Source organism: Denticeps clupeoides, chromosome 17, assembly GCF_900700375.1.
Source record: "Denticeps clupeoides chromosome 17, fDenClu1.1, whole genome shotgun sequence".
Taxonomy (NCBI): domain Eukaryota; kingdom Metazoa; phylum Chordata; class Actinopteri; order Clupeiformes; family Denticipitidae; genus Denticeps; species Denticeps clupeoides.
The window spans coordinates 5,070,960-5,092,632 of record NC_041723.1 but is presented as its reverse complement, the minus strand read 5'-3'; the positions used below and the strand labels follow the sequence as shown (position 1 = coordinate 5,092,632).

At 44.5% G+C, this 21,673-nt stretch overlaps 3 protein-coding genes across 3 annotated transcripts; 1 reads left to right on the top strand and 2 right to left on the bottom strand.

The window, feature by feature from the left end:
• Positions 1-565: 565 nt before the first annotated feature.
• rhcgb (Rh family, C glycoprotein b) lies at positions 566-7,845 on the bottom strand. The gene is made up of 11 exons (XM_028957940.1): positions 7,605-7,845; positions 5,023-5,215; positions 4,066-4,216; positions 3,678-3,825; positions 3,406-3,572; positions 3,173-3,310; positions 2,724-2,860; positions 2,512-2,621; positions 2,344-2,417; positions 843-919; positions 566-754 (listed from the first exon to the last, which is right to left on the bottom strand). The coding sequence occupies exons 1-11, from the start codon at positions 7,825-7,827 to the stop codon at positions 721-723; spliced, it is 1,452 nt and encodes a 483-aa protein (XP_028813773.1). The 5' UTR covers positions 7,828-7,845; the 3' UTR covers positions 566-720.
• A 4,680-nt stretch (positions 7,846-12,525) lies between these two features.
• On the bottom strand, positions 12,526-16,709 carry hdhd5 (haloacid dehalogenase like hydrolase domain containing 5). Its single transcript, XM_028957941.1, has 8 exons — positions 16,521-16,709; positions 15,122-15,325; positions 14,899-15,011; positions 14,675-14,768; positions 14,510-14,543; positions 14,145-14,316; positions 13,875-14,063; positions 12,526-13,667 (listed from the first exon to the last, which is right to left on the bottom strand). The coding sequence occupies exons 1-8, from the start codon at positions 16,608-16,610 to the stop codon at positions 13,295-13,297; spliced, it is 1,269 nt and encodes a 422-aa protein (XP_028813774.1). The 5' UTR covers positions 16,611-16,709; the 3' UTR covers positions 12,526-13,294.
• Positions 16,710-17,170: 461 nt separating this feature from the next.
• ccdc77 (coiled-coil domain containing 77) lies at positions 17,171-21,650 on the top strand. The gene is made up of 12 exons (XM_028957872.1): positions 17,171-17,341; positions 17,552-17,593; positions 17,955-18,135; positions 18,214-18,356; positions 18,446-18,542; positions 18,620-18,692; positions 18,933-19,021; positions 19,365-19,513; positions 19,899-20,154; positions 20,861-20,986; positions 21,115-21,267; positions 21,380-21,650. Exons 2-12 carry the CDS (start codon positions 17,556-17,558, stop codon positions 21,524-21,526), a joined length of 1,452 nt encoding a protein of 483 aa, XP_028813705.1. The 5' UTR covers positions 17,171-17,341; positions 17,552-17,555; the 3' UTR covers positions 21,527-21,650.
• Positions 21,651-21,673: the final 23 nt, after the last annotated feature.

The window sequence follows — 21,673 nt, the reverse complement described above, 5'->3', positions numbered from 1 at the left end:
TCAATGTACACATTTATTTAAAATACTAAACAAAAATGCTCATTCGATATTTAATTTAGCATTTAGTTACGTTACATAAAACATAAAACTGTCCAGTTAGTAGTTTTTCTGGACAAATGGCTATGAATGAAGGCAGATCAAACTTATGACTGTAATGATTAAATCCCTGCAACTGATTCAGACCATAAATGCAAAGTTATATATATATATATAAAAAACCTTGATATCAGATCGTTTAAAATATATAATCTGTCCAGTTGTTATAATTGTGTTGAATTTGATAATATACTTGAAAGGATAAAAGTTCATTATATTCTCCCTTGACATAAAATATGACAATACTCTAGTACTCTGTCTAGTACATCTGCAGAAAAGCAGATCAGGCCACAAACAAACCGTTTTAAGGAAATTAGTCCCTAAATGTCCCTAAATGAACAGCTATTACACATGGTCCCTCAGTTGGCTCTGCTTCACTTTTTTTTTTGTTGAAACACCCCCCCCCCCCCCCCCCCCTTAAAGAAAAAAAATATATATATAAAAATCTTATATATAAAAAAAAACCCTCACAATTGCATACTGTCGTGCATTTTAATGTGCCTCGTTACACATCTAAAATCAATGTGCCCCATTAAATATCGAATCTTTTGCTGTGGAAACATGATGTGTAACGGGGTGCGGGAACCGAGCCAGGCCGGTTTGGAGGGGAGTCCTCTCCCGCCACTAACTCCGCTCCACCGCGTAGTTGGTCGCAGGTCTGCGGGAGACAAAAGGCAGGTTACTGCGCCACCTTGCGGACGCGCCCGACGTTTGCTGGCTCGTCTGCGTGAACTGTGGACGCTCACATGGCTGAGTTCTTGTTCATCATCATGTGGTTGTTGTACTCGAGGACGGGTGCGACGATCTCTTCTTCCTCGGGTACCTTTTGTGCGCGGAATAAATGTACGAAATTAGCAATAATGACGGTAATTAGAGTTTTTCGACATGCCAGCGGCACAGAAAACGGGCGCGGCACTGACACGGTGACACCTGTCCCCGGGGACATCATAACAGTGGAGGTGTGACGAAGTCACAGCACATGCGGGAAGGTCATTCCACTGCACATTTACTCTGTAATCATAACGACTCGGTCGGAACGAACGGGTGGAAGAGTGATGCAAAAAAAAAAAAAAAAAAAAAAAAGCACGGACACGGCAAATCCCCGAACAAGGTCGACGATAGATTCACATTTTGGTCCTGGGTCGCACTGGAAGCGGTGGCTGCTGCCACCTACAGGACGTTTTCCGACGACGCCTGTCACGGGACAATTTCCTTCACAGTCTGAAATTACTCCCGAAGTTTCGATTAATAAAAATGGTCAGAACAGGGTTTTTTTTCGTCCTTACACTGCGCCTCCCTCGGGCTTTAGAAAGTAAATTATAATTCCGTGTTTGTTTCATTATAGTTAAAATTTTTAACATTATTAAGATCATTTTTGATGCTCAAATGCCATATATGCCTACACAGTACAGGCCAAATGTATGGAGACACCTTCTGTGGGGTTTCTTTATTTTCATTCTCACTGAAGGCATCAAAACTCCACGTGTTCATTCTGTACTTAACAAAAAAAGGTGAAATAACTGAAAACATGTTTTATATTCTAGTTTCTTTGCTCTGATTACTGCTTTGAACACTCTTGGCATTCTCTCTATGAGCTTCAAGAGGTCGTCACCTGAAATGATTCTCCAACAGTCTTGAAGGAGTTCTCAGAGGTGTTTAGTACTTGTTGGCCCCTTTGCCTTCACTCTGCGGTCCAGCTCACCCCAAACCATCTCGACTGGGTTCAGGTCCGGTGACTGTGGAGGTCAGGTCTCAATTTTTTGGTAAGTACATAACTCCACATGTGTTCATTCATAGTTTTGATGCCTTCAGTGAGAATCTACCAATGTAAATGGTCATGAACAGTATGTCCGCCACCGACTGGTCACCAAAGCTGTTAATCAATTAGATAAATTACAGTTGTATTTTGAAATCTGACACGTCTTGAGGTGAGTAAAAATTACAATATTTTGTGTTGAATGATTTGCATATGTTGATTAAGTTGATACGTAAGATGTGTAGTTAGTCATCCACACACATGCAATCTATTTTTTCTTTTGCATTTCACAAGCCACACTCAAGCCTCTTTTTTTATAGATGTCAAAAGTAAAAACAATATATTTTTGCGTCTCCCAGTGCTTTGTCTTTTGTGGAAAATGGGTCCAAATGGATCTTTGAGTGTTAAAGGTTACTGACCCCTGGCTAGGTGGAATATAACATGTTTGCACATACATCTAAATTTTAGATGTAAATGAGTTCTACCCTCACCTCCCAGTAGAACTCATCATCAAAGCAGTTCTCATCAGCCACATCTCCCCAAATAGGCAGCTTCAGGATGCAGCCTAGTGGAGAATAGTGCAGATATTTAACATGCATGCTATGTTTGAAATGTGTTATTTTAGTGCACTTCTCCAATGCTACCGCTGTCCCACCTACCAACAAAAATTCCACCACCGATGCCAAAAACTATTGCCACACACAGTGCTGCAGCTTGGTAGCCACCTTGCACAGGAGCCACTCTGTTGAAGTCAAATATTCCCCTAAATCTGTTGTAATATATAAAAAGATAGGGGGGAGGTTAATGTTGATACCAGCTGATGGAATTTGCATGGGATGTCCTCGTATACAACAAAATACAATAAACTCACCCCTCTTCGCCATATACTGTTGTACTGGCCGCAGCAGCAGTGATGGCGCCCACAACTCCACCGAGAGCTCCAGGCAAGGCATGGAGATTATGGATGCCACAAGTGTCCTGGATCTTAAGGTGCTTCTCCAAGAAAGGCTAAAGCAAAAGCAAACCAATCACTTACGCAATGAATGGTGGCGCAAAAACATTTTTTTGTTAAAAATGGTAACAGTTCCTGTCCAATCTATTGACCAAAAATGCATGCTGTGCCTGTATGAAAATATGGGTACACCACCATGGGCTGCTGAAACCAAAAGATTACTTCAAAGAAAAAGTATGTACATAATAATACACTGCACCTAGCACAAGGAAAACTTTACAAATGGAAAGGATGGATTCCAGCTTATCTTGATAACTATGATGAATAAGCACAGGCTAAAGGATGCTGAAAACAAGAGCAGAACTCACGGTGAAGTAAATGTATCCCAGAGTGGAGATGAGGCCGCAGAAAAAGCCCACAATGAGGGAGCCGTACGGCATCAGCATGAACTCAGCCGCTGTTCCCACAGCAACACCTCCAGCCAGTGTGGAATTCTGGATGTGCACCTGGATAGAGGTGCAGTTTACGTTATTAGAGAATAACTTATTCGCATTGATGGGGGAGAGAATGCGTATTGTCTTTGATGTGAGAGGTTTCATACCATGTCGAGTTTACCCGTCTTCTCCCACAGGCTGGAAATGGCGTACGTGGTGAGTACAGTAGATGCCAGAGACAGGTAGGTATTAATGGCTGCCCGATGCTGCCCATCTCCATGGTTGCAGATGGCAGAGTTAAAACTGGGCCAGAACATCCACAAGAAGAGGGTACCTGCAAAGTGTGTGAACTCGAGTCACAAATATGTGAGATGTCTTCCTTCTAATGTCCTTCTAAGAACATTCAAATTAAGGATGAGCCATTCACTCACTCACTCACCAATCATGGCGAAGACGTCCGAATGGTAGACAGATCCGTTCATATGCTTGCTTTTACCCAAGTTTGGACGATAAAGGACCCAAGAGATGGAGAGACCATAATAACCACCAAAAGCATGAATCACCATGGATCCTCCAGCATCTTTGGCCTATCAAAAATCATGCATTATGAGATGGCAGTAATTTATACAAGATTGTTCAGTTCAGTAATTGATTATTTTAGTTTAGTTATAAATGAATCACAATTATCCCCTAAGACCAAACTTGCTATTAAACAATGCATATTTCTTTTTTGAAGGGATTTATGTAGGAAATTGCTGGGATGAATTTCACGCTTGTCATAGGTCAGACCCCACAAATGAAGTAAACATGCGGCTGTTGAGACTTACATGGAGCACGCTGATGATGATGAATTCCTCCACTGCAAATAACGTGACTCCAAACAGGGTGAGCACCAACAGCTGGACTGGACTGACCTTGCCCAACACGGCACCGTACGCAATGAGGCATCCCGCCACGCAGAAATCCGCATTGATCAGACTAGGCACAACAGAAACACCTGACCATTTTGAACAAAGATCATTCAAAAACGCTCTCCAAGCCTATCTCCTCTCAGACAAAAAAAAAAAAGTCTATATCCTTATGGAAGGTAATTCTCTCCTATGTTCCCCTAATGTATCATGTTCAAAAAGGCGGCATGGTTCCAGATCCGAACAATGAGGAGAAGATGGGAAGTCAAATGTCTTTCTCTGGCATTGTGTTACACTTGATACTTCGTGCTTTACACGAAGACTCTGTCCATACGTAAATGGTGCTGGCACCCAGATCACTATGATAGAGATAATGTGTGTGGAAACAATAAAAAAAAAACTAAAACTAGTCAATCCAGTTCCCTTTTTTTTAACGGTACGTGACAAAAGCAAAATCTGTTGTAGCTACTGAACCTAAAATCATGTTGTTTGCATTTACATTTACATTTACAGCATTTATCAGACGCCCTTATCCAGAGCGACTTACAATCAGTAGTTACAGGGACAGTCTCCCTGGGTTAAGTGTCTTGCTCAGGGACACAATGGTAGTAAGTGGGATTCGAACCTGGGTCTTCTGGTTCATAGGCGAGTGTGTTACCCACTAGGCTACTACCACCCCTTTGCCTTTCCCATGCAGCCCCTGTCAAGTCAGGAATAATGGTAAAAAGAAAATGGGTCATCATGGTCACAGAGTCACGATACAGCACCAGGAGGTTGTAGCTGCGGTCGTGATGCTTCATTTCCTATATTTGTGATATTGTTACATTTCTACGCGAATGGCATGCGTTTCAGCCGTGGCCCTGAAGGTGTTCTTACTTTTCCACACCAATTTTGATCTTCCCGTCGTTGTAGTCCAGCGAGTGGAACCAACCCTGCATCAGCAGCGCCCACTGGATGCCGAAGGCTGCGATCAGGAAGTTAAAGCCCACCGCGCCAAAGCTGTAGCGCTTCAGGAAGGTCATCAGGAAGCCGAAGCCCACAAAGATCATGACGTGGACGTCCTGGAAGCCTGCGGTGAAAGATTGGAAGAAAGACTTATATATTTGTTTATACATTTGTATGAATGTTACATGACCCTCTCTCTAGAAAAGAAGGGAAAAACATTTGACAGCGTCCAGATCTAACAACAAACAGCGCAGCAGACGTTCCAGATCATTAACATCCCTGTTCTAAGGAGAGGGCTGATATGGACAAACCTGAATCCCATCTGTTTAGCAAGAAAAACGATTTGTTTTTTTCACCAAACCTCATAGGGGTTCAGATGGCCTGGTTATATAAAAACGCTGTTATTCCGGCCCGCATACTCTGACGCCCCCATGCTCTAGACCTAAGAGGGCTTTTGCAGTAAGTGTGACCCTCATGTCATGGGGTGTCAACAGGGTGTATGTACAGTAAGCACTTTAAGCACTTCTCAACACCCACGAGATCGGACCGGCTCGCTGCATTTCTTGCGTAAAAGCGCCGGGCCGCTTTTGGGAGACTGTAACCCAAAGTCCCAAAATGCCGATGACAGCTCGTGTGCCATTTTACGGGCATTTTTGTGAAGTGTCCATTCACACTCGTTTATGGAGGCTAAACATAAACATGTTTGTTTGTAGACAGCAGAGGCGGCAGACACGGAGCAGGAAGGACACAAGGGACGCCGTTGGGGCTCAAGGACGTCCGACTGTGAGCTGCCGTCTGTGATGTTATATCTCAGACTGCCAGTGGGCACACGTGCGGCCATTTACAGTGACCAGGAAGTTCTGCTGGAGACCGAAGCATCAGATGAAGTGGATTTATTCTAAATCAGCCATTTAATCCTATTACAGCCACCATCCATCGGCTGGATGCCATTAAGGGGTCTTTCCGGAAAACTGTTGGTGCAGTAATAAATGCGCACAAAAAGTAAGTACAAAAGTAATGCAACGTACGTCAAAGTCTCTTCAGAAGGTGTGAAAGGTGATGGATGGCATCACAGGCAGGATACGTTCAAACCCATCAAACCCATAATGCTTCCCACAGATATCAAAGGTCGTCAAAGGCAAAAACCAAAAAGAACAACGAGTGTCCCTCCACCAACAGCTAGATCTCGAAAAGGCGAGCTCATTTGGTGCGGGCTCTCCACGAGAACGGGATCGGCCTTCGAACAACGGGCAGTAAAGGACTCCGCTCGCCTCCAGTCAACTGACGTCAAGTTGGAGTGGAAGCGCTCGGGGCGAAACCGACACGGGAGGAGCCGCTTAGGATCAGTGCCGTCCGTGACAGCGCAACACCAGAAAGGGCCACGGTACGGTACGGGGCGGGACGCCCGCCTCCAGCCCTACAAGCGCACATTGAACGCTAGCAGATGCTTCCAACGGTCCGGGTTTTACTTTTTTTACCCTCCTTTACCCCGCTCTAAACGTGCCATGTAGAGGTGACACCGTCTGGGTTGCATCAGTGGGGCATCTGACCACAATGACCACAGTCATTTCACGTACAAAAAGGCCGGCGTGAAGACTGTCACGAATTCTCCCGCGTCCGAACGAAGGAGGGAGATGTTCACAGTTGGTAAATATTTATTCACGAATAAATTCGTTCGGAGATTTCGGAAATGCATAAGGCCCCACATGCACGAGTCAGGTCGCCCCCCAGGGGCCAGTGACGTCACGCTTCCTTTACGCTGGGGACAGCGGCGCAGTTAATTAGCAGGAGAGACCTTGCGAGGACACAAGCTCCTAGGTTCTGTTCCATCTCCGTTATTCTGCGGGCATTAGAACTTACGTCACGTTCGCCACCAGCCGCTCACAACCAAAACGTGGATAAGAAGGGTTGCAAATAAAAAGTGAAAGGTCTCATGACACCGACGAGACGAGGAAATCTGCTCGCGTCAGGAGGCCACAACTTTATTAACCCCTCGGGATGGTTCCTCAGGGAAATTCGGGTTCTAGCAGCAGTACGCCGCCATAAAATATGAGAAGGCGCATTTAAAGTATAAAAAAAAAATAGCAGCAATCCCCCCGAGACAGTTGAATAGTTTGGGGAGTTTTTAAGTCTGGTTGTCCCTGGTTGTTAATGTCGGTCTGCAGAGGCTTATTGATGTTCTCCATAACATTTACATTTACAGCATTTACCAGACGCCCTTATCCAGAGCAACTTACAATCAGTAGTTACAGGGACAGTCCCCCCCTGGAGACACTCAGGGTTAAGTGTCTTGCTCAGGGACACAATGGTAGTAAGTGGGATTTGAACCTGGGTCTTCTGGTTCATAGGCGAGTGGCAATAACACAGCAAATAAAATACTGGGGCATCAAAGGAAACGAACAAAAGGGCAAATAACAGAATCCATCTGGCCCACAATTTAAGTTTGAAAGCATTGTAATGCATTGCAGTGTTATTAGATGAGCACAGCTATATGAAAGATGTTCGTTACGTACTGGGGTATCGGAAATAGAAGTCGTTCTCGAGGTCGGTAAAATTCTTCATCCTTCTGTACTCCGGCCAGTGCGCGTCGGACTCGGGGTTGTATCGGACGAACACCCCGAACAGGATGATCATGGCGATCTGCCACACGAAGCAGACGGCGGGGAAGCTCAGGCGGATGTTGCTGTTCTTCGGCTGCTCGCAGAAATCCCGGTAGCTGTTCACGATGTTGCCCATGGCTGCTGCTGCTGCCCGGTCGCCACAGCGGGTGGAGGCGGCGGAGCCGCGCCGGCCCGTTTAAATAGAGCAGGTGGGTTCGGGGGAGGGCGGGGCAGGGCGGAGCGGGGCGGGGCTCCATCCTTCTCTTGCACTCAGGTCTGACACACCTGAACTTGGCTATATATACAGTACGGGCCAAAAGTTTGGACACACCTTCTCATTCAATGTGTTTTCTTTATTTTCATGACCATTTACGTTGGTAGATTCTCACTGAAGGCATCAGAACTATGAATGAACACATGTGGAGTTATGTACTTAACAAAAAATGGAGACCTGACCTCCACAGTCACCGGACCTGAACCCAATCCAGATGGTTTGGGGTGAGCTGGACCGCAGAGTGAAGGCAAAGGGGCCAACAAGTGCTAAACACCTCTGGGAACTCCTTCAAGACTGTTGGAAAAGCATTTCAGGTGACGACCTCTTGATGCTCATCGAGAGAATGCCAAGAGTGTGAAAAGCAGTAATAAGAGTAAAGGGCGGCTATTTTATAAAATAAAACTAGAATATAAAACATGTTTTCAGTTATTTCACCTTTTTTTGTTAAGTACATAACTCCACATGTGTTCATTCATAGTTTTGGTGCCTTCAGTGAGAATCTACCAACGTAAATGGTCATGAAAATAAAGAAAACACATTGGTCAGGTGTGTGTGGGTGCATATATATGTAAAATATATGATATATGTTTATGTATGTACACAGAGAGAGAGAGAGAGAATAGAGAGAGAAGAGAGAGAGAGAGTAACAACTTGCATCTCTGCTGCCATTGTTGGACTAGTAAGACAAGTGTCCAGACCATAACATTTACATTTATACTGCACTACATGAAGCTGTTGGATCCTAAGCATTGCCTCACTTGATTAACCCCCATATACTGACTTGGCCCTCCCCCAGTGACACGCCTTTAAGGCTCAGGCTGGAAGGGACCCCATTGTCCAACAGAAGTACCTGATGCAGAGTATCGACTGACCCCACCCAAGACATATAACACGAAAGAGTCTACCATAGCAGAGAAGTGCCTTTGTTGTCCCTGAGGCCCCCCACCCCACCATCAGAGGGACAAATAAGGTGAAGAAGCTGATACCCTTTGGAGTCTAATGAATCGGCGTCAACATAGGGTAAGTTTGGGATAGACACCGGCAACCGGATCATGATAACGCGAGCACAGAAACACAATGACGCCAGCAACATACACAGCCGGCCGACTCGACGTTTATTCTGCACCCCTATGCCTGTGGGAAAATCTGTAAGGGACCCGCTTTACATGGAGGCTAGAACTTTATTAACCCCTCGGGATGGTTCCTCAGGGAAATTCGGGTTCTAGCAGCAGTACGCCGCCATAAAATATGAGAAGGCGCATTAAATAGCAGCAATCACTCCAAGACAGTTGAATAGTTTGGGGAGTTTTTAAGTCTGCCGGTTCCCTGGTTGTTAATGTTGGTCTGAAGAGGCTTATTGATGTTCTCCATAACATTTACATTTACGGCATTTATCAGACGCCCTTATCCAGAGCAACTTACAATCAGTAGTTACAGGGACAGTCCCCCCTGGAGACACTTAGGGTTAAGTGTCTTGCTCAGGGACACGATGGTAGTAAGTGGGATTTGAACCTGGGTCTTCTGGTTCATAGGCGAGTGTGTTACGCTCTACGCTACTACCACCCTGGCAATAACACAGAAAATAAAATACGGGGGCATCAAAGGAAACTAACAAAAGGGCAAATAACAGAATCCATCTTGCCCACAATTTAAGTTTGAAAGCATTGTAATGCATTGCAGTGTTATTAGATGAGCACAGCTATATGAAAGATGTTCGTTACGTACTGGGGTATCGGAAATAGAAGTCGTTCTCGAGGTCGGTAAAATTCTTCATCCTTCTGTACTCCGGCCAGTGCGCGCCGGACTCGGGGTTGTATCGGACGAACACCCCGAACAGGATGATCATGGCGATCTGCCACACGAAGCAGACGGCGGGGAAGCTCAGGCGGATGTTGCTGTTCTTCGGCACTAGATGAAGCTGTTGGAACCTAAGCATTACCTCACTTGATTAACCCCCCCCATATACTGACTTGGCCCTCCCCCAGTGACACGCCTTTAAGGCTCAGGCTGGAAGGGTCCCCATTGTCCAACAGAGGTACCTGATGCAGAGTATCGACTGACCCCACCCAAGACATATAACACGAAAGAGTCTACCATAGCAGAGAAGTGCCTTTGTTGTCCCTGAGGCCCCCAACCCCACCATCAGAGGGACAAATAATGTGAAGAAGCTGATACCCTTTGGAGTCTAATGAACCGGCGTCAACATAGGGTAAGTTTGGGATAGACACCGGCAACCGGATCTTTACATGGTTCACTCACAGAAAATTCACATGAATTTCTGGCCAGTCCCGAAGAGATGGACTGGCCTTGTGGATCGGTGTGCGGATGTCAATGCTGCGCGCCGCAGCCGATGCCGGGATGTGGCCGGGGGAGAGTGATGAACACGCTTGGCTTGTGGGATGATGACACAGCTCTTCCCTGGCTGGTGCACCGTAAACAACCTGTGTTTGTGGCACACGTCCCCGAGGGGCTTCTACAGGTGGCAGGACTCCTTCATCCTTCATGTGATGGAGGTAATGTGGTTGAAAACCCCTAAGGCCGAATCTCATTTCCCAGTCCCAGTCATGCTCCACGTGTTTTTTTTAAATATCCCAAATCAATTTGGAATCATCCTGTATCAGATCAGGAATTTATTGTAGGTGCAATAATAGAATCAGGTTACACTGATTATGACAAAAAGGGGGTGACAGCAGAGGGTGTAACATACTGATCTGCTTAATTCAGAGTATGTTTCCATCCATGAGAAAAAGTGTATATGTAATTCACAACAGATATTAGAAATCAAAGCTAATTACATAGAGGTAGTTTTAAATGCATTTAATGTAATAATAAAAAAATATTTTTCACAGAACGTGAAAAAGAAAAATGCAACAGACGATGCTTTATGAACTGTACCAGCTTTTGGAAAAATAACAGAGATAAACTTCAAAAGAACCTCATAACAACAGAAACAGGTACATCATTTATGCTTTACATGTAAAGAAATCTGTTAGTTGTGTGCCTAGTGAATTTAAAATGCATACACACCCTTGTTAAAACGACAAAGTACACACGGGCCTTTTAAAACGCCACATTTAATGTGATCCATAACCTTCCGTTTCAGTTTAAAACCAAACACAGTTCTTTGTACCCTTCACCTTTGACCAGTGACATCCCTTTTATGCTGTGCAAGCTCTCCGAGCACCATGGCTTTTTCTGTAGCAGGCAGCTGAGGAAATGAGCGAAAATGTCTGCCTGGACAACTGCACCTTATTTGGGCTCAGTCGGAGTTTGTAGCACTGTAATTACACCAGGAGGCTGTTGTGTCTCTGGGGTGGTAGTAGCCTAGTAGGTAACACACTTGCCTATGAACCAGAAGACCCAGGTTCAAACCCCACTTACTACCATTGTGTCCCTGAGCAAGACACTTAACCCTAAGTTGCTCCAGGGTGACTGTCCCTGTAACTACTGACTGTAAGTCGCTCTGGATAAGGGCGTCTGATAAATGCTGTAAATGTAAATGTGTCTCTTTCGCAACGTGGCAGGTTTGACTCTCGGCCTGGGCCGCGTGGATGTTCTCCCCACATTGGCGCAGGTTCACTACGTGAGACGGTGACTCTGAATTGTGCATATGTGTGTGCGCGTTTGTGGTCACCCTCCTCCCAGTGTCCCAGGACAGGACTAGTGCGTCAGAGGGTGAGAGATATCTTTGCTTTTCGGTCGCATTGTACAAGCAACAGGTCAAATTAAAGGCGGGGAACGTTTTGTGGTCTAATTATTATTATTATTATAATTTTTTTTACATCACCAAAACTTGTCAGTTCCGCTGTAGCAGGAGTATAGCGAGTTGTTACACTTGGGTGGAATGAAATCCAAACACTAAAAAGGTGTGGGTGTGTGTATATCTCGTTGCCCGTGTTTAGGGTTTGATGACAGGAGCGTGTTTAGTTACGTGGCCGTGATCCTGTTTTTGGGAGGCACAGACTGAACTATTTTGACCACGCACAGCGGCAGACCGGGCTGTACAGAGTGGCTCGGGCAGGTCTGGGCTGTACTTTTTTTTTTTTTATGTCCCAGGAGCCTGGTTCAACACGTGAGATCACTCATGGGCTAAATGGGTTTCTTTAAAGCCCCTAACTGATAATTATGAATTAAATTTCTGATAAAAAGAATAAAGCTATATGTTTGATGCAGTTATTAGGACTCAAACGTGACAGGTAGATTGGTCTGCCTTGCCATAAATGCCATCTTATTAAGAAAAACACCCTGGTGACCTTGAGTTTCATGGGGACAGACCAGAAACTGGTCTCCGAGGCTCCTGATTTGTCTTGGTGTTGACTCCTCCCCATAGTCAACGTGTATCTATCATCTTGCAGACAAACTGTCTATAAACAATTTCATCCTCGTGTAACAGAAATCCTACACAGCAAATTGCTTTAGAATTGCTAGGTTCACTGGGGTTTAATAATGTACTTGTGTGCAATCCTAATGCCCTGTTCACAATTTAACATCCCCATACTGTAGCCATGAAATAAAAAAGTAATTTAGCCACTGAAATGAAAGGCAAAGTATACAACAGGATAAACGTTCATGCTTCAAAGTTTATTCCTTAAAACGCCAACACAGCAACTTGATGTGTCCTTTCGACACATATATTAAAACAAATCGAAATTCCAGACACATCTGGACAAACAGCAGAATGCTTTGCATCTGACAACAGTACAGAAACATAAAGTGAATTATTACGACATATAATACAACCAGTCGTAGGGGAACTATTGTTCATGTCAGTGTATCTTGAAATGCCTTGGCTGACATTAGTATGGAAATCCCTCTCATTAAGGCAGCTGGATGGCGTTATTGCACATAAAACCACAGGAAGTGCAGAATGCAGTTACGGACCTGACTTTATTTCAGAGGGTAGCCCACTGCTGTCGAAACGGCACGGCCCGCCGATGAGGCTATTAATAAACTCGGAGCGAGGATTCACAGGACATCCAGAAGCCAGTTCACCTGTTAAAAGTGCTGTACGCATATTTAATCAATGCTCCACAAAAATAGACATTTAAATAATTTGCTAACTATTAAAATATTTCTTCAATTGGCAGCAGAACTAAAAAACAAAAACCCACTTTAAAAGAACCTCATGAAAAAAAGGTAGTGCTCCTTACAGTAACCATGGTAAACCACAGAAATAAAACGTGACATGCATGTCCACAGAAAACGGAATCCTATCCTACTTTTTTTTTTTTTTGGCGTGTCTATGGATTATGCGTTTCAGGTTTGTTCCCTGTGCACCTGTGAGTAAAAATGAACAAGAACATCTACCTTATTTCACTTTATAAGCTTTCTAACTGAGCTCACAGCCCTCCTGTTTGAAGACCTGCTCTACGGCCTCGCGCACATCCTGCACCACAAAGGACGCCTGAGTCAGGTTGTGGTCGAAGAGGAAGTCTCGGTGGCCGTGCTCGGCAACTACGTGCTCGTGGTCATTCAGCAGGTCCTGCTGTTCCCGGCTGTAAACGCCTGTACAGACGAGGATGGAGATACAGGCTTCAGGGAGACGGTCATCACTGAAGGAACTTCTCAGAGGTACGTCCTGTCCAGAGAACGGAACAGGGTCCCCTCCACCGCGAGCCTGAAGCTGCAAACGCGCACGGTGGGAAGCCTGGAGGTATCGGTTATACAGGTTGGCACCATAGATGTCGGCCATGGGGTTGTCACTACAGGAAATATGTTAGAAAGAAAATGTGAAACATATTGTCTATGAAAAGTCATTTTTAATCAACTACCTCTCCTATTTTTAGATTATATTATCCATTATTGCGCTGTTCCATTTTGCACATCTGCATCTTTGCACTATTTCTTCTTGGCACCTTATATTGCACTCACTGTCTGTCTTCTTATTGTCTTATTGTACTTTCACTCACCCGATGGCATACAAACGGCGCACCGGCTCAGACCAGCCCAGGTTCTCTGCTTGTTGGCGAACTAGCAACTCGGCGTAATTGTAGGTCACCACGCTTGGCTTCCCAATCAGGGCTTCGTATTTTAGCTCATGGCCCGTGATTTTTTTGTACATGCTCTCCAGACAGACAAGGAACATCCCGTGTCCAAACCTGTCGGAGAAGGGACGTCTGCTCAGTGCAATGTATATTGACGAGCGAACTTCTATTTCTATTCAAATCTTCCGATTTTACCTGGGGTTCTTGGCCTCTGCCATCCACAAAAGGTCCATATTGCAGGCCAACACGGGGATGTGGGGGTATGGATTTGTCATAGGGTTCCCAGGTCTTCCATTGGTCAGTAGCACGTCAGTGATCAGTTGAAGGTTGGTCTCCCATCTGATCGGTTCACCAAACAGGATCACGGCTGAAATGAGAGTGGGGAAAAAGGATTAGGCGTAAAAGCATTCATACAAAACTAAATAAAACAAGTGATGGGCACATGCAGTTAAATAATAACTCATTATTATATTAGTGGACATGCACATATTCAAATAAACATACCATTAATAAACTGTTTAAACATTTCCATCTGCACATTGTGATAAACAATATTTTACCTTCAATTGGTGGCAGGTCTTTGGTGGGTGGTATCTGGAAAGTATTTATTTGTTCATTTTATCAGTAATATCTTGTATGTAGTCTTAATCCAGGAGTTCCCTAACAGGTGAATGTTGAGCTAAAATGTCATTTGGGTGCATCACTAATTGAGGCTTAACACTTACTATATCTTTGGGTCTTCTGTTGTGATCCACAACATCAAGAAGAGGATGTGCTTCTCTCAGCATATCTATTGTTATAACTTTTTGAAACCCTAGACTGAAAATCTTCCAGCTAAGGTTTTAATCAAACATTTTGACTCAAAGCAATATACATATGGGTCATGTGCAAAGTCAGAAATGGACATATAAGAGTAAATTTCACATCAATGTGACTGCTTTAAGGATACTTGTTGGCAACCTCCAACACTGGGCCCTGACCAGACACCAGGACACACATATTGTGGAACTGAGTGAAGATCTTCAAAGGACTGTGGGACAGCATGACTTGCTCCGGTGACACCTGTACCAAGGAGAAGTAGAACGTGATTTTAAGCAGTCAACATAAGACATTAAAATGAAATGAAGTGTGAGGTTTAGATCTACCCCAGAAAAAAAGAAGACATTACTTACCTCAACTTCAAGCAGGTGAGACAGCTGCTCTGCCTTGCTCTGCCTTAAAGAGTTCCCCGCGTTGGTCACAAAGACTACAGGAACCTTATATTTTCCATTTTTATCCACCAGGTTTCTGAAGCACTGCTTAGCCGCAGGTATCGGTGTCCTTCCACGGAGAAGAACCCCATCAATGTCAAACAGAAGTCCAAATGAGGCATGGCCCTGGAAAAGGAATGTGGAGACGTTCAATTTCAAACAAAGAGAGTGAGGCACCAACACAAACCAATGCCAATATTAAAAAAAAATGCAATTTTCACTATGTAACAAAAAAACTTATATAAAATATGGATTAAATATTTTTATGGGGCTCGATTTCCAAGCCACCAATGTGCCACTGAGGTGACACTGAGCAAAGCACCGTCCCCACACACTAAGGGTGTGTATGTGCAAGGGTCTCACAATATGATACGCATCACGATACACGGGTCAAGATACAATCATATTATTTTATTACCATACATATTGTGATATTCTACAGTTCACTGAACATGTAAAACAGAGCTGAAATACAAGATGCTTGATCTGTGATAAAGATGTTTTTTTTTGCTATTTCACTCAGAGTACCCAGCTGTACAGCGCCATCTACAGGAGCAGAGGCTGTAGTCGCACGGCGACTCATATCTGCTGAGCCCACTAAAGAGCCCACGACAGCACCACCCGGTGGACTACATTTGTACACAGAAGTACCGATGCTTGATGTCCCTGTGTCGATACAGTATCACCGCCCTAAAAAAATAGCGATATATCGTAGCATCGACGACATTTTCTTAAGCCCCTACCACACACGGCTCCCCACTGCTCACCAAGTGGCTAAAATGCAGAGGTGACAATTTGCTGTGCCCCACAATGACAATCACTTCACTTTCACTTGTGTTAAGAGAAAGAGACAAAAAAAAAAGAACATCTCTAGATAGCGACGTTATTATTATTGAGGTCCCGTTACCGCAAATCTAGGTTGAACGAGACCGGTCATTTCGGTCATGCACTCATTCCAGCAGGGCCTGTTGCTGTCACTTTCGTTTCCCAAAAACACGGAGTAATATGAACACAGCGCGCTGCTTTTACATTCGTGCGAGGGCTTCATTTGGACAAGACACGTTGCCAGATTCGGACATCACTGGCACCCGATGTTTTAGATCACTGCCTATCGCTAAAAAAAAAGTCTGTCACCACGGTCATGGTCACAAACATGCCTTCCCCGGTCCCGAATGAATGAAGGAACCAATCGGGGACGAACGAATGAAAATTCATTATTCACCGCGATTAAATGAACCCAAATCGGCGCGCAAAGTGAAGCCGGTCGGGCGCGACACATGGTGGAATTAACGAGAGCGAAGTTGGCGGCAAAGGGACCTACGTGAGCGTGGCGCCGCTGGACGGGGGAGCGAGGGCCGAGGACTCGGAGGCCGAGTTTCAACAGGCTGAAACGCGGGAGGAATTCTGCCATCTCTACTTCGCGGTGCCGTCGCGGGGGGGGGGAGCGTCGGTCGGGTAATTAGCTACGGGGCGAGCAGACCAGCGCCGTCCCGCCTCATCGCCTCAGTCACTTTCGCCACAAACCGCGCATGCGCGAAGCAGGCGCCAGCGTCAGCGCGGCGATCGAGACGCGACGTCGCGTCATAAAAATTTAATAACAAACGATAGCACTTCTTCAGTTGTCTAAGGCGTTAAAAAACATAGAATGGAAGGTCTGTTGGAAAACATGGCTATTTCGAAAGACTATTTGAATATCTTGGTTCTGTTCAATTATTGTTCGGCTCACAAATGGCTCCTTCTTAAATCCGTTAATCTATTGCACAGAACTTGATTAACACAGACATCTGTAATATATTCCAAACATGCCCATACTAATAATTTCCTTTTCACAGAACTTCTTTTTATTCTGCTGTGAGAAAAATGGTTCTCCGACTCCGGACAATGACTCATTTCGTTTCCTTATTTTAAATGACTCGTTCGTAAAGAGTCGAGCGAGCGAGTCGACACGCCGCTGCGAACTGCGGAAAAGCGCCGCACGCACTTCCGGTGCGAGCAGCTTTTTGAACAACGTCTGCGGAGTGTGTGCGCCGTAACTAATGTGCTGAGGCCAAACACATTTGTCAACGCAAAGTGTTGGTTTCCGGAGCAGAATCGACTGGATGCCGACGTTTCCTCGCCAGGCAAGAGACGTCGGCTAACTAGGTAGCATTTGCTGTTTAGTTCGAGCCCGGCTTGTTTTGCCGTTTGAACCTCCCGCCCCGACTCCTAACAACCAACCACAGCAACCGATGCGCCGACGGCAGCGAGCTTCGGCGACCCTTTGTCATTAAAGACAACGTTTTAAAAGTGAACAAGAGCCTGTCGTTCTTTATATGAATGGTCTGTTTGTGATTTATTGCCCCTTTTCCCCAGAGCGATGGGTTCGCCCCAGACCAGAGATCGTGCAATCGGCAGGTAAGCAGAAGATTTACCTCAGATCGTACTATATACAGGGTATTACGCGCCTGGTTGCCCTTCATTGATCTGACTTCCATTGCTGGTGCAAATGTGTATTACTAATTTTATGACAATTGATGATCGGATGGTGATAGTAGCCTAATGGGTAACACCCAGGTTCAAACCCCACTTACTACCATTGTGTCCCTGAGCAAGACACAGGGACAGGGGGGGGGACTGTCCCTGTAACTACTTATTTTAAGTCGCTCTGGATAAGGGCTGTAAATGTAAATGAAGATCACAAACCATAGTGCCATTTCCTTGTATGTAAAATGCAAACTGCATGACACTTACTATGTCCTGTACCCCCATATCACAGGAACCACAGACCTGGCCAAGACGCGGACTCTCCTCTGCCTCCCATCACCGAACGCCTGGCCTACCTGCGTCCGTCTCGAGAGCTGCTGGAGTTTTACAGACAGAAGCTGGCTCAGTTTGATGAGGAGCACGACGACCTTGTGAAGTTGCTGGAGAAATACAAAAGCACTGCAGAGGATCAGGTTCTCATAATCTGTGGATAAGTGCCTGCCCCCAGCTCTTTTTACTCCATAGCAAGTTAGGAGCGTGTGTGTTTACAGCATAAACTGCAACTGGAAGTCCGGCAGCGGGAGGGGGAGATCGCAGAGCTTCAGAAGGCGCTGAGCGACATGCAGGCCTACCTGTTTCAGGAGAGAGAGCAAGCACTGCGTCTGTATGCTGAGAATGACCGGCTTAAAATCAGGTATAAAAATGTGCCCGTCACACCTACAAAATGAATTATGTGCACAAAACTCATACGTTTTACACGAAACAAATCATGTTGTTTCCCAGGGAGCTGGAAGACCGGAAGAAGATACAACATCTCCTGGCTCTAGTGGGACCAGATGCTGGAGAGATCACATATTTCCATCGCGAGCCTCCACATGTGGTCCGGCACGCATGCGTTTTTTTTTAAGCTCAGTTCGGAAATAGAGAGAGAACTGAGGTTGTTTGGTCTGATTTTAGGTCACAGTTCCTCAGAAGGTACATCCCAGATATCAGGAGCAGCAAAGAGCACCTAAACCAAGAGTAACAAAAGGTAAAGGACCATTTTTAATGCAGAACAAGTTTTGTAATTGTGTTGTAGGTTTTTCCTAATTTTAACCCTCCACACAGTAATTACACTAAAAATGTTTGCAAGAATTCTTTAGAAATGCTTCTAAAGTCTAATCTTGCACAGTAGACTGAAGTTTATTCTCAGACCAGCGATGTAGATCCTTCTGATAAGATTTAGGGTTTTTTGCTAATTTTGCCAGCTTGCGTTCTGTGTCTTGAACAGAAGGCAGAAGGAAACTCTCCAAAGAAGGCTCAGAAGACACTGAAAGCCCTGAGCAGTACAAGAAAGACAACCAGACCTTACTTCTTCAGGTCAGATGTGCTCATATATGGTCTCAGATATACTAGTTCATTAAGACATGTTTGTCCGCAATTATCCAGGTGCTGACAGGGACATGTACACAAAAATCTTGAATAGATTTTAAGCATGGCATATTTTCTGGATAAAGGATAATCTTATCTGACATGTCATTCATAACGTTCAGAATCTAAGTTCTCTTGATGGTTTGTGCACCCGAAAAATATGGCATGAATACACACATTTTTAATATAGGGGGGCTATTGTCAAACAAATGAATCACATGCGATCATAGGCAAGGATCACATTTTATCATGTCAGTTTGTTCCTTTGAGCTGTAATACTGCCGATGTCCAGGTGGAGGCGCTGCAAGCTCAGTTGGAGGAGCAGACGCGGCTGTCTAGGGAGCAGGTGGAGTCTTTGATGGAGGACCGGCGAATCCATATGGAGGAGGCTCGGGTGCAGCATCAGAGGGACAAGGACCGTGTCACAGCTTTCACAGAGAGGCTGGTCTCTTTATCTTTCCAATAGTAACCCAGCAAGGGTTTTTGCAATGAAAATCTAAATTAAAGCACACAAATAATACTGTTAATAATTTCATGTTGTCTAGCTAGAAGACCAGGGTGTTGGTCATTCCCAACTTTGTAAACTTTGATCTTCTACAAGTAAAAGTCTACAGATGGAAAATAATACTGTATTGCTGCTCCAAGAACAATAGGATAAGATCCTCTTTCCCTCTTTTCCCTAATTTCATTGTTTTATGAAAAAAGGAAATTCTATAATAAACTGTTTAGGTAACTCAATATTTGTTCAATGTTTAACAGGGCTTGCACATACTGTATTTCGTATGAACATTTGGTGTAATGATCTTTCTTGAATGTCTGTAATTAGGCTTCAGCACACACAGAACTTGCTGTATGAGAGCACCAGAGATTTCCTACAGTTGAAGTTTCAGAGTCGTGCCAATGAGAAGGGCTGGATGGCAGAGAAGGATCGACTCCTTCAACAACTTGACTCGTGTCAGGAGAGGCTCAGGGCCAGTCGCAGCGGTTGTGACCCGCCAGGGATTTCCTTGCCCCGTGTCCTCAGGAAGGCTGCCTCAGCAGCTGCCTCGGAGTCTCAGCAGATGCGTCGAGAAGAGATGAAGGTATGACAGGGGTGTCAAACTCCTGGTCAAGTCACCAAAGCACTGTGTGAACTCCGTGCGTATGTTGCTCAGTTTGTCAGCAAAGGGCATGCTGGGATCTGTAGTTTGTGTTATTAGCGCTTCATATTGCTATGTAAAGTGATCTCACGGGATGTGTGCCGCAAGTTTGGTGTGTGGTCTATGCAGAGTTACTAAAGTAATTAAATGTCATGGAATTTGAAAAGTGAATTTTTCCAGGCCTTAAAGTACAAATATTTAAACATATATAAAGTTATTGAAATCGGACTGACGCATGAATGTATAATGAAGTACATAGTTCCCGAAGACTGCGCGAGAAACGTTTTTCTACTTTTACAACTAGAGCATTTAAAACTAGCGCAGGTCTATAATATCTTTGCTCGCTTTACATAATTGCTTCTATATTCCAGCACCTCCGTAGCATGTCTAAACGTAATAAAAGTCATGCTGGAACCTGGGGTGTCATAAGTTTGGTTTAACTATTTTTTATTTTCACATTTGCACAGAAATTTCAGAGAAAATATGCTCATGAAAATTTGCTTTATAGTAATTGGAAAGTCATGGAAATTATTTATGTAAAAATATGTAAGAACCAGTTGTTTGGTGAAAATACAGCTAATGCATTTTCACATTTTACAAAAGCCAGCAAGACTTATATTTAATTTAAAATGTGAAAATGGGACTCCAGGCACTACAGGAAGAACTGAAGCAGGCCCACAAGCTGGCAGACATGTACCGGGAGCAGTGTGTGGGTCTGGAGACAGATTTGGCCCAAATCAGGGAGGAGGGAGATGTGGGCAGGGAGATTTTTAAGGTAAGAGAACCATCTCTGCACTATACACATGGCTTTGGTAGCAACATAAATATAGGAATTGTCAATACAATTGTGTTTTTTTTTGCCTTAAATTGTTTGTTGCATTTACATATTTCTTGAACATATAGGAACGTTCAGACAAGATAGCAAAGCGCTTGCAGCTGATGACCCAAAGGTATGAAGCTCTGGAAAAGAGGAGAGCCATGGAAGTGGAAGGCTTTAAGACTGATATCAAAAACTTACGGCAAAAACTGAAGGACGTGGAGAAGCTGCTCTTTAAGGTGAATACATGCATGATTTGTATATTTTCAAAACCATAACTGTACAAGAGGAGTTTACCTATTATACCTTCATGCAGTGATACTAATCATCAACATATGCTTTATAAATCAGGTTGCCGTAAATGTGGGTCCTGATCAGGACCTGGCAATCCTCCATGAAGTGCGACAGACCAATACCCGAACCAAGAAAGTCCAGGGGGAGCTGAAGACTCTAAAAGCGAAGATCTATGGACTGGAGAATGAACTGAGACACTGCTGAGCTTTGTATTGCTGCCCAGCAGAACTGGCCTGAAATTACTTTGCACCCTATAATGACACGGCTGTAAATCTTTTGTTCATAATATTTTTACGTTGGTGAATAAAACTGCACCTTTTTAATTTTCTGCCTTTTGACGTTTTTAAGTGT